This window comes from Armigeres subalbatus, chromosome 2 (assembly GCF_024139115.2).
Source record: "Armigeres subalbatus isolate Guangzhou_Male chromosome 2, GZ_Asu_2, whole genome shotgun sequence".
NCBI lineage: Eukaryota > Metazoa > Arthropoda > Insecta > Diptera > Culicidae > Armigeres > Armigeres subalbatus.
Genome location: NC_085140.1, coordinates 24,090,950 through 24,104,273, shown reverse-complemented (window position 1 = coordinate 24,104,273; position 13,324 = coordinate 24,090,950). Strand labels below are relative to the sequence as shown.

Below are 13,324 nucleotides of genomic sequence, written 5' to 3'. Positions count from 1 at the left end.
CTTGTTACTGCACACATCAGTACTCACTTTCTCACTCATTAGTTCTCGCTGTTCACTATTCACTTTGAGCATCTAACTCCATTGTTCACTTAATAAGGAAACAAATTGCAACTATTCGGTCAAATGGCTTTCGTTCAAATAAAACTCGATACCTCCCTAACTCGATGGTCCCTTCAAAACCGAGCAAGTGAGAGTTCACTGTATGTGACAATACATCAAATAATCCTTTATTTATCACGGTCCCAAATTATGCAGTTCAAAAATATACCAAATGACCCAGACTCCCATGGAAATGACACTTATTCGAAAATGACATTTTCCCAAAAATAACGTTTCGTAGGATTCAACTTTCACCCGGAAATATCATTTATATTTTAACAAGAATTTATGTCAATGTTTAGTGGATTAGTGATTTTTACAGAATAATAAATAAGTAATCACAATGGAATGCTGAAACAAAATAGAACAGTACTAACTCATCCTACTACAAGAAAAAAAAAGATTGAATTAATGCGTATGAGCCCATGATTTGAACACCAGTTAGATCTGGTGCAAAGCGAATTTCAAGTCTTTCATTGAAAAACAAAATTGATAACTAGCTTTCTGCAACATTAATGAAGAAAATAGTACACGCAAAGTTAAATGATGATTGTGAAGAAATGGAACAAATGATGTAGGATTTGAAGTGATTCATGATAAAACTTTTTTATGTATTCCACGAACGATCAATCAAGCTTGGATAACATATTCAATTGTTGGAATGGTCACCTGTCTCAACTAGTTGAAATTGGATGCGCTTGCAGCGTAGAACGTAAAATCTCCTTTACGTGATTTACTAAGCAAATGATTCATCTGATCGCATATTATAAGCGGTTGGTTGTTTCTTAGTTTACAGCGAATGTAAGGCAAGCAAAATAAACGTGCCATGACAAAGTTATAAACACGAGTAGAGCAGAGCAGATCAGCACGTGGTTTTCCTCTCTAAACAATGCCAATTAATAAATCTTTTGACCACTTGTTGGCAAACCCATTCGTGATCAATTAACTATTCAGTAAATTCAGAATGAAAATTTGGTCAAACCGTGTTCAGAGATCGAATTTCATTCAAAATAATGCAAGTTCTAAGCCATGACAATTGAAGCTTTTACCATGCGTATCACCGTATAAGTGGCGATTATTATTATCACAAACTGCTCGTTCCCAATTAACAAATATTTCATGAATGAAGTAACCAAATGGCGATTTTTGTTTTTTTTTCTCTACACAACGCGATAAGACTGTCGTTAGCAAGCAGCGATCGTTCTATGTAGCTCCGAAATTCAAATCCAACATAAATTCTCTACCAGGGTGCATTTGATTCCTATGAATCATCATCTACCAGGTATCGCAATCGTGGGCACTTTCTTTCATTTGATATACACTGCGCTGAGTATTGTGAGATTGGTTTTAAATTTCAATCTACCTGTCGTATTTACAGCTAAATTCAGTCTATTCAATTTCATAACCTAAAAGTAGACAAATTCACTATGTTACAAACTTGTAGGACAAAATAAGGCACTTTGTTATTATTTATTAACTGAACAACCTAGGAACTGGATTGTTTTGTATTGTGGTTTCATCTCAACCCGCGTTTCTGCCGTTCGTTCAATGTAGCTGCTCCCATTTGAATCAAAACACCAAATAAAACAAACACTACACAAATTGATCAATCACTCGTCTGATGAACTGATTCCAGCCCGTTGTGAACCCCCAATTGCACTTTACTTTTATGGTGCTGCCTCCGATGGATATACGTAGCCAAGTCCGTATTGTCTTCGCTGGCAGTGTCGTCATCATCGGCATCGTATTCATCCGGACTGATGAACATACTTCTCAATGATCCCGGAAATGGGGCTGCATGTTCATTGCTTTCGTACGTTTCTTCGGCCGTCGAAAGCTCTTCATCGTCGTATGGGTTAATGGCAACATACGCCGCAGAGAAGCCCTTGAACCCGACCGTATCGTCCGAGCGGAACCGCACAACGATGACTTCGCTCATTGATATTACATCCGCTGGTAGACGATTGCCGCAGTATTTTCCCTGCAATTGACCGCTGATGGTGTCTTCGAACCCACTGGCCAATTCGACGTAATCATACGAGCATAACTTCTCCTCCTCTAGATCAAACGTTTGGAACGATAACTGAACCTTGCGACCGGAGTCAGCTTCGATAGTCCACTCGCAGTCCACGCCGTTGTCATAGACGCCATCGCCGTAGTTCACGTGTGAGTAGAAGTGATTTATATCGTAGGTGGCCTGTAGATAGCCTCCGCAAGATGTAGTATGAGTGGCGAGGAATCCCTTCCGCTGGACACTGGCGTCCGTGTTGAACATCATAAACATTTCATTGGAGGTGGACGAAATTGGATGCGGAAGCTTCGCCCCACAGAACCTTCCAAGGAGGTAGCTATCTTGTGAATCGCCGTCATAGATTGCAACGTTGTCATAGGCACACTCCTGATGTAACTCGACGTCAAAGATACTGAACACCAGTTTTATCCGGTGACCGGGAGTGGTCGTGAAATGCCAGATACAGTCCTTTTTCGATGGATAATCATCCGGGTGGTTTGGACTGTAGATCTGTCCAATCGGATCCGATATCTCGAACTTACAGCCGCCTTCTTTACAGTCACGCCCATTTTCATGCAGTATGTAACCATTCCGACACAAGCAAACGTATGATCCTACCGTATTCTTGCACTCGTGCTGACAACCCCCATTGTTGTTCGAGCACTCGTCGACGTCAGCGAAATATACTGCCGCAAATCCAGTCTTTTGTACTGTTTTGTCTGAACGGAACTCCAACCGAAGAATATGACTCTCGGAAGTGATCATCGGAGGAATCTTCGAACCACAATACGTCCCGTGCTTTTTCAAAGCCTCTTCACCGATTCTCGAGTAGATCGTGACTGCGTCGTAGTCGCATTCTAACGGCTGGTAGTAAACATTTCCTTCCAGATCAAAATGGGTGAAATTCAGCGTGATTCTATGCTGTCGTGAAGCAACAATCTCCCAAGCGCAGTCTTTCATCGGCGGGTACTCTCTTGGGAATGACGGTGATACAACAGTTCCGCTTCTTTGCGAAAGTATCCCTCCACATGCTTTCTCACAAGATTTGTGATCGCTATGTAGCTCATATCCGATTTGGCAGCCACACTCGTATCCACCAAGCGTATTGATACAATCATGTTCGCAGTTGTACTCCATTCGTTCACACTCGTCTGCCTCTCGTATCAACGTCGCTAAAAATCCAGCCTTTTGCACCGATCCATCCGAAACGAACTTCACGTACATCGTGTTTCCGGATGATCGCATATCCGGAGGAAGTTTGTAGCCACAGAAAATTCCTATCTCTCTGGAATCCAGTCCCTCGCCATCGCGTATTTCCACGTAATCGTACGCGCAGCTGTCATGATTCTCGATCTCGAAAGATTGAAATTTTATCGCCACCTGATAATCCTGCGGCACGGTGATCTTCCAAACGCACTCCTTATTCGGAAGATAATCTGCCGGATAGTTCGGTGATTCCAGGCGACCCCCACTGTTGTCAAGGAAGATTTCACCACCGCAAACGGCTTCATAGTTGGCAGCGAATCCTCGTTTACCCGTCTGGCGGAAACTAGTGATGAAATTCAGCAACATTCGGCTACCGGTGGTTACAATAAGGTTACTGTTTCGACCAGACCCGCAAAACTTGCCCAACAAAGGCGACTTGTGCCAGTAGCCATCTCGAATCTCCAGGTAGTCTGTTCGGCAGTTATCCGACTTGAAAATATCCAGGTCGGTAATGTTGAGCACGATCCGTTCACCGTGAGTTGCGGTGATACGCCACTCGCAGCGTTCCGGTTCGGAGGGAGCGGATTTTGAGTGGTAACTTGGAGATGTGAAAGACCCGGAGTGGTCTTGGAATGTGCGACCACATTTGGCACATTTGTACAAGAGATTCGCTTGAATGATGTCTCCTTCGCTCAAACGCAAACGTTGACCGATTTCAGGTCGTTTTTGTCCCGGAAGATCGACTGGCAGAATTGTGTCCAAGTACGTTCCCTTGGAAAATGTATTTCTCGCGTAATGCATAATCGAGTAGTAATCGTAAGGTTGGCCCAAAGAGTTGACTTCGTCTTCGGTGAGTTTGTTAAAGTTGTACTCCTGACCGATCATAATGTTGTGCTTCTCGATGACGACATGATCTTCCCGATCGGGACGGGTGTGTTCGTGCCAAAAACCTACCACATGGCCAAGTTCATGCACTACGATACCGAATTTGTCGCAGTTTTTGCCAATCGAGATCGCTTGAGGTCCATTTCCGCGCTTCCCCACAAATGAGCAGCAACCGCATGGTCGTTCAGTGAACACGATGAAGTTGGGATGGGTTGCAGGATCACGCTCGACAAATTTGATACACGTGTAGTTCTCCCAATGACGCATGGCCTGTTTGAACAGAGCCTTGTGAAGACCACTGAAGTTGCCATCAATCTCGTATGGTATCACACCAAAATCCCAAATTCGTTCTGTTTTTGCCGTTGCCGCCCGAGTCGATCTATGCAGCACTCGATTGGACTTTTTCCTTTTCATTCGTCGTACTTTACGCGGCGTCATATGTTTTTGATTCTTTCCCTTTCGCTTAACTTTGGTGGAACCAGTTCTTCTTGCCTTAGCATCGCTACGATCACTATCCTTCACTCGGCGTTTGATATGTCGCTTCCTAGATTTGATGCTTTTGTTTATCTTCATTTTCGGCGACCGACTTTCAAGCTCACTAACACTCCTGTTATCACTAGGACGCCTGCTCGACAAAACAGGTGCTGCAACCGTCGTAAGGCCCTCTGCTTCAACCTGCAGCCCTTCTTCGATTTCTTTCCTCAGCATTTCTTCCTCCTCCTGCTGTCTCTGTCTCTGTTTATGGAATTCACTCTCATAGTTCACATTTGGCAGTGCAATATCACCCATGAATCCACTCGACTTGCAAGGGTCCATATCTATGTCATCTGATATCCCAATTGGGAAGGTACTTTGAAGTAGCTCGTCAACTGTATACGATCGCTGCACGCACTCCACCTCGATTAACGTCACCATCATCAGCAGCATTATCACCACGTTTAACTTCATCCTTTCTAGAGACCGAAACCTCAACCAGGAACAACGAACCACCAAGGTCGACATCACGATCGATTACGCCCTGTACCAGGGAACACCTTCCTCGCGACTGTCTTCACCACGTCTACGGGCGCACGAACTTCGATTCAATAGCACTGACACTGATACCAGAACTGGATGGATGCTGGCTGCTGTTACTACATCTTGCGCCTCGCGCGCCACTCGATCGCTGATAGAAGGCCCTGCACAGGCAAGAGAAAGAGGAAAAAACGAAAACATAAACAGATGAGTGCTCCGAATCCAACTGAAACTGATCACAGTCGCTTGATAAAGAAGCAACGCACTTTTTCCCACACGCACACACTCATTGACACACGACCAACCAAACATGAAAAATATAATCAAATCGGAAAATCCTTCCCGATTGACCCAGCTCCTTCAAACTTACTGATAACCGACGGATTCGCAACGTTCTGAAATCGAATTCAGCACGCGAGAACTTTTGACTCCACTTGCCTAATTGATAACTCTGGCGAACGCTGTTAGATCACATAGGCGAGCTACTGGGGATCGCGACCGGTTTCGTAAACTATCCACTGACGACTGATCGAGACCGCCCAGACGCGCGTCGAGCACTGGACAAACAAATCATACCCCGACGGGGACGGCTATCTCCCATCATCGTCGTCTGCGGCTCGATTGTGGTGGTAGAGGATTGTCTCTTTAAATTGATGCGCTTGTCGATCCGGATTAGGGCCCAGAGAGAAACGAGGACTTGTATGCAATCGGGCGGGCCAATGGCACAGACACATTTGAAGGCGATGCTTATGCGTTCACTTAAATGGTATGAATGCACTTGAAAGAACCTGGTCCGATGGAAGGATCCGACGATCCGCACTGTCTGGGTGGTCTGCGGGTAGTCAACACTGGGGTAGTGGGTCTTTTTATGTACCTGGTATAGAATTATTATGAAATGCAATACATTCAACAGGTGGATTGAAAAAATAAATGAAACAAAATGATCCTTGTCACGCCTCAAGTATAACACATTCATTTGACATAGTTTACAGTAAAAAGACGAAACAACTAAACCAATTCCTACGGCATGTTTCTTTTGAATTCTATTTCCTTTACATTTTTGGACACATTAAAATCCAAATTTCTGAGTTTTCTATTCTTCCGTCAAATAAGTCCAATTTGAAATATACGGTTATGTTTTGATATGTGACACAAAGAACAAAATCATTCAACATTTTGTCTAAATCGTATACATGAATCAGTCAATTTGAGTTTCAATGGACGAGTTGAAATTTAATTGTGTTAGTGCCTTACTAGAGCGATGTAAAAGGTAAAATGTATATAAGAAAAGCTTGAAATATCACTGTTAGGTGGATAGGCTCTGTGCGGCCTAATTCCGCACTGTGTACTGTCTTACCGAGCGTGCAACTACGTTCGTTGCCTGACCAGGAAAAAAGCAAAGTCGGTTGATACGATATACGGTTGATATTATGCAATATTAGGAGCACTAGAACCATTTAAATATCTTACAAAAAGTTTTTTTTTCACATAATTTTCTCAGAAACTCCCCATGTGTTTGTAAAATAATTTTTTCGCCTGCATTGTCAACCATTATTGAAAAAGGATTTTTACAAGAAAAGTTTTCGTGAAAACAGACTGAGAGATTAGAGAGAGATATGATTTTAAAGTTTTAGTAAACTTTTAAAAATATGAATATTTCCTAATCAATCAAAATTCAACAATGTTAGGTGTTTTTTTTTTGTTGAATATCTTGGCACAGCACATGTTTCGAAATGGACAAATTGATGTGAAGTTTGCGAAAAAGAATCCACGTGTCTTAGAGGGACTCGAACCCTGAACCTCCTACTTTATTTCGCAAATTTTATATCAGCCAAGATGTTTAACAAAAAAATGATTTCCTACGGCCGAATATGCAATTAAATGTTTGGGGGTTATTTTAACTATTTTAACGTTTTTGTACATCAAATAATAGGAGAAAGGCAAAAAGTCTAAGTCAATAATGCAGCACACAGTATGCTAAGATCACTTTGACTGGTTGAATGTACCTATGTAAGAATGTTTTCAATATTTATTACCACAAAAACGACATTAAATTGTGTCGTTTTTGTGATAATAAATAAAATAATGAAAACATTCTTACCGACTCCATTTCAAAACCATATGTTAGAAGTCGTATATATTAAATACTTTAGTTACAAGTTGAACCGACGAATTTATGTGATGTTCGAAATAGTTGTAAAATCCATTAGACAATTGAACAATAACATTAGATTAGCAAATATCGTTCACTAAAACTTTAATATCTCCAGACCCGTTACATAACTTTTTCAATGTTATTATTTATTTAATCAGACTAAGGCCGAAGTGGCCTGTGCAGGGCCGTAGTGCCCTGAAACTCGAACTACGCACATCACCCGATCCATCGTCGCTTTGATCAACCGTGTCAGTTTATCCGGAAAACCGTGTTCGTGCATTAGCTGCCATAGCTGGTCCCGATCGATTGTATCATATGCGGCTTTGAAGTCGATGAATAGATGATGTGTGGGCACGTTGTATTCGCAGCATTTCTGCAGTACTTGGCGAATGGCGAACACCTGGTCCGTGGTGGAGTGTTCGCCCATAAAACCCGCCTGGTACTGCCTCACGAACCCCCTTGCAATTGGTGCTAGTCGACGGCATAAAATTTGGGAGAGTACCTTGTAGGCGGCGTTCAGAAATGTGATTGCGCGGTAGTTGCTACAATTCAGCTTATCGTCCTTTCTGTAAATGGGACACACGACATCTGCCATCCACTACTGCGGCAAAACTTCCACCACCGTGTTTAAATAGCTCTCCTGGTAGTTGGTCAACCCCAGGGGCTTTGTTGTTCTTCAGCCGGTCAATCTCCTCCTGGATTTCCTGGAGATCCGGAGCCGGTAAAATTATGTCCTGCGCGCGTTCTCCCAGGTCCATCACCATACCGCCATCTTCGTCTACCACATCGCCATTCAGGTGCTCTTCGTAGTGCTGCCGCCACCTTTGGATCACCTCACGCTCGTTCGTAAGAAGGTTCCCGTTTATGTCCTTGCATATACCAGGCTGTGGCACGTGGCCCTTACGTGAACGGTTTAACTTCTCATAGAACTTTCGTGCGTTATTAGCGCGGTACAGTTGCTCCGTCTCTGTTCCGCGCCCGTTTGTATCGTGCCTCGTTCACCTTCGTGCGGTGTTGCAGCAGTCTCGCCTGCATTCTTCTCCTCAACTAAATGCTCATATTCACCATCATACCAGCCGTTTCTCTGATCCGGGAGCACCGTGCCTAGTGCAGCCGTTGCGGTGCTTCCAGTCACAATGGTCCCAGCATTGAATCTAGCAAGATAAAAATATTTGCGCCTAAACTATTAGTTTTAAATATATAGTGTCCTTGGAAAAAAAAATCATATTTTTTGATGATTTTTTTCCATGTGGTGACATTAGGATGGTACCTATATTTCAGAAGTTCATAAAATAAACTTTAAATTTTTCGGTATAGACTTATGCAATGTTTCACAAAGTTGTAGAGCAATTAATTTTGAGCAACTTTGCCGAAGAAACCAATTTTCTATCACGTTAGGGCAGTCCCGAAAAATCGGTTTTATTTCTATAACTTTTTATACATTCATTTCAAAATGAAGCAAACCGATTTTCAATCTATTGGTTCTATTCGAAAGATCATACTTTTTTTCGTTTATGATGGGATAACCGAGAGAGCGTTTTTTGTTTAAAGCATTCCATTTGATTTTGAAAAAAATATGTTTTTTTTACCACCGCATCTTCGCTTTCTTCCACTGGGGATACCTAAAAACCCTGATTAATCCACCTAGCGGTGTCGGTGCCTTTCTCGCACAAGAAAACACTAAAAAATATGAGTGAGAGCTTTTTAGCGTGTTTTGCGCAAAGAAAATTGTATTTTGGCCATAACTTCTGATCCCATAGTCCAATCTGGCAAATTTTCAATAGAAAACAATGGGACAGGATTCTCCGTTGAATGGAACTTGTTGCGAGTAATTCGGCCTATGCTCAGTTCCAAAAAGTGTGTCTACCAAATTTTGTACACATACACACATACACACACACAAACAGATATCACCTTAATTCGTCGAGCTGAGTCGATTGGTATATAACACTATGGGTCTCCAAGCTTTCTTTCAAAAGTTTGGTTTTGAAGTGATCATATAACCTTTACGTATACTTAGTATACGAGAAAGGCAAAAATGTAATCAAAACAAAATAGGCTTGTAACAAAGGCTATTCTCCAAAAGTGACGTATTTTCAGCGCCACATATCAATAAGAAAACCAGGCTACTACCATTAATATGCATAATAGCCAGATTTTCTGTTTGATGTTAAGCATGGCACACAAAAGACATGTCAGTCTCAACGCGTATTTAAACATTCAGTATGAAGGTTAAAAGACTATTATTCTTCCATTTACTTCCACTATTAACATTTTTATGTATCAACAAGCAGATACGTATTTCGTTTCCTACTTGGAAACTTCTTCAGTGTTTGTAGTCGATAACAAACACTGAAGAAGTCTCCAAGTAGGAAACGAAATACGTATCTGCTTGTTGATACATAAAAAAGTTAATAGTGGAAGTAAATGGAAGAATAATAGTCTTTTAACCTTGTAGCATTTCCCCTAAGACGCTCTAAAATAATTAATCATTCAGTATGAATTTAAACATATAGCGTCAATACTATCATCGCATGAGGTAAACCGAAAAAATGCTCTATGTTTCATCTCATGCGCAGTATTGAATAATACGTCACTCAAAATTGTTATCTTTGTCCTACCTTGTTTTAGTTGCATTACTGCGGTATCGAGAAAACAAAGAAAAAGAAATAGTAAGTAACTGAATTTTTATTACTCTTGCAATAAAGCGATTTCATCGCCGCGATGGCGACAACAAGTTGCCGCGATTCTATCATAGGGTCGCTGCAGGCAATGTTACATTTACGCTTCCATACCAACGGCGATAGAATCGCAGACGCCAAGCGATAGAATCGTGTAGCTTGTGTTTGCGGGAACATCAAACATGTTGATCATTTAAGGATATAAGCAAATGGAGACGCATGGTGCATTTATTCTGGGCTTACCAGATGGAAGGAGGCATTTGGTTCGTCGGATGGGTAAAAAGGAGGACATATGTGAACCTGTGCCAGCGAAAGTGGTACATGTTACATTGAGTAAATTTTACAGGAGATGCATTTTCCAAAAAATTCTAAAATAAATTTCAAATTTGCAATTTTCAGCATCTCAACTGTACCAACGTGATATGAAAAATGAGATATTTGCAAAGTTTCTTGACAAATTTTAAGTTTGTTGGAACAAAATGCACATGTACCACTATTAATTGAAACAAAATGCAACAGAAACCGAAAATCGTTGATACTAAAAGTGGTACATTTATAAAATTATTTAAACGGCAGTAAACCATCTTGAAATTCAAAATAGCGTTAATATCTGTTGCGGAAACATCCACGTTGTCAATTTTTTTTCAATAAGCTGATTTTAGTGGGTATAACTGCACGCACATGTACCACTTTTCCTGGCAACGAAATTGCCATTGTGATATAGACTAGAAATTAAAAAGTGCATATCTCCATATTTAGTTGTCAAAAATCACTTTTTCGTTATTCCCTTACTAGACCTTTTCTCACAGAAGCAGTTGGTGTAAAAAAACTGAATATGATTAATTTATCGACTAGCAGGGATCGTATTTCTCATTCATTCTCACGAGCAGAGAATCCTCACTCACGCAGATTTTCGCTGAGAAATCGATTTGCGGGAACCCGAGTAGAAGCCGTGATATTGATAACAAAACATGATATGAACTTGTTTGAAATAAGAGTAAAAATAATATGCAAAAATAACAAAAATTTGCTCCAAAATGTCATAAAAATATCAGGTTTTGCTATTAACAAGAACAAACTAATAGCTGATATTTTTATGATATTTCGGTGCAAATTTTGGTTATTTTTGCTTGTTATTTTTGCTCTTATTTCAAACAAGTTCATATCATGTTTTGTAATCAATATCACGTTTTATTGTAGCTATTATTGTCTACCCGGAAAAGAAAAAATGGTCTGATGAGAGATAAACATTTTTCCCTCACTGCCTATGGCGCGAAAAGTAGATTTGCTCGTTTTCTCACTTCTTTCATTTTATTCGTACCAATACCAATTGTAAAAGGACGTGGTGGTATGGAAAGAATGACCGCATCTCAACACCATTTTCGTCGATGGTCTAGGTTCGAATCCCGTTCCCGTCATTTTTTTTTATAATGAATCGTCTACTTTGAGCGTGCTTACAGCGGCACACTAGGAGTTAACTTTTTGAAATCAGTGTGGCGAAAGGCATCTAAGGTTCGATTTCTCAAAATGAATCGCCTGCTTTGAGCGTGTTTACGGCGGCACACTAGGAGTTAACTTTCGGAAATCAGTATGGAGAAAGCATCTAAAGTTTAATATCTCGAAAATAAGAACCTTAATAGAAAAAATATTTAGTAGGCGTAGTAGCAGACACCTCCCTACATAACTGGTACCAAATAGTTTTTCATGAAAAGTTCCTACTGTTGAGAAAACCCGCGTTAAATGTCTTTCGCCATACAAACTTAAGCTGGCTATTATCACATATTTATTTATTTACCAGCCACTGTATGTGATTCATTAAGCAGCCTCATCGAAAAAATATTTGTTAGGCGTAGTAGCGGACACCTTCCTACATAACCGGTGCCAAATAGTGCTTCATAAAAAGTCCAAATTTTGATAAAACCCGCGTTAGATGTTTTTTCCATACACATTTTTGGCGGTTAACTCATGCTGGCCATTTGCACGTATACGATAGTGCCTGGATGCTGGCAGCGGCGGGTAGAAAACCAGCCACTGTCAATAATTCAGTGGTTCAAAAATGCTCGCGAAAAGTGAGTGAGGCATAAACAAGATCAAAACGAAAAAAAAAAATCATCAAGCACGATTTTTGTTTATCTTCCAATTTCGTTCTACAGAAAAGAGATGTAAGGGAAATAAGTGTTTCACCACAAACTACGAAAAAGGATTCTTTTTCGGCCCATCGCTTGATTTCGTCTCATCGAAACGAAAAGTACCCTGTCGACTTTGCATATATCCAATAAAATAATTTAGATATTTTGATTTTAAAACAAAGCACAACAATCTTTCATGACTGCGTTTCATGCAAAATTGATCAAGGTCACGATACTTTCATTTGGTCTCTTGAGATAGAAGAAGGCACTTTGCTCTCTGTCTCATGACGATCACGACCTTTACAGTATTGCTTACAACTAAAAAATAAACATATGTTCTTGGAAAAACATTAAAAAATGGTATGACAAAAATAAAATCACATAGAGGAAATGACGGCTTTGGCAGGTTTTGTTCTATTATTGTCAGGGGGGTTTTCTATAACTAATTATGCTTAAATTTGGCCTAAACATTCTTTGCATATCAAAGAATATTGTGACCAAATTTCATAAAATTTGGTCAACAAAAACCCCCCTGACAATAATAGAACAAAACCTGCCAAAGCCGTCATTTCCCCTATTTAATTTATACGTAGAATAGTTCATAGCCCGGAATTTCTAGAGGAAGGGGGCAATATACCATACTTAAGTAAAGACTGCTCTATTGTCTTAGCAGCAAAGATTTTCGGGGGTATTTTTACTTTATGCAGCAGTTAAATAGTAGAGCTAGCCGATGCCATATTAAAATTTAGGAAAATCTTTATTATATTGTGATATCCAAATTTAAAAAAAAGTGGTGATATTTCGTTGCCGGAAAACTCATGAGGCAAAACGCCTTTTAGCTGGCAGCTCTTAGGGAACAAAGTACCACGCGTCGGCGAATCAGCATTCTGATATGGACCGTGCGTGGAGACGCGTAGTGCATTGTAGGTTAGTCCCACTGACTGGGCGTTTTGCCTCGCCGAAATGTTAGGTATTTCATCAAAATGTGGAAAATTTCGGTTTTTCCTACCTTCCTATCCATTATTTTGACACTTTTTTCGCCTAACCTACATTGTTTAGGTCTATTTTTGCTACGGCCATCTTGAACTCAGTTAATATGAGGGAATACCCAAAAAGCGTTTTGCCTGAGGGGGCGTTTTAGGGC

The 13,324-nt window shown here is 40.6% G+C and overlaps 2 protein-coding genes across 8 annotated transcripts in view; one reads left to right on the top strand and one right to left on the bottom strand.

The window, feature by feature from the left end:
- Window positions 1-13,324, top strand: part of LOC134218252 (potassium voltage-gated channel subfamily H member 6) — a 531,314-nt gene that overhangs the window by 202,438 nt on the left and 315,552 nt on the right. The window lies entirely within an intron of this gene.
- LOC134218245 (protein tolkin-like) lies at window positions 1,431-5,819 on the bottom strand. Its single transcript, XM_062697164.1, has 2 exons — window positions 5,586-5,819; window positions 1,431-5,379 (listed from the first exon to the last, which is right to left on the bottom strand). The coding sequence occupies exon 2, from the start codon at window positions 5,201-5,203 to the stop codon at window positions 1,706-1,708; it is 3,498 nt and encodes a 1,165-aa protein (XP_062553148.1). The 5' UTR covers window positions 5,204-5,379; window positions 5,586-5,819; the 3' UTR covers window positions 1,431-1,705.

What these genes read in the sequence shown, in the direction of transcription:
- LOC134218245 (XM_062697164.1), bottom strand. Translation starts at nt 5,203, where the DNA reads ATGTCGACCTTGGTGGTTCGTTGTTCCTGGTTGAGGTTTCGGTCTCTA.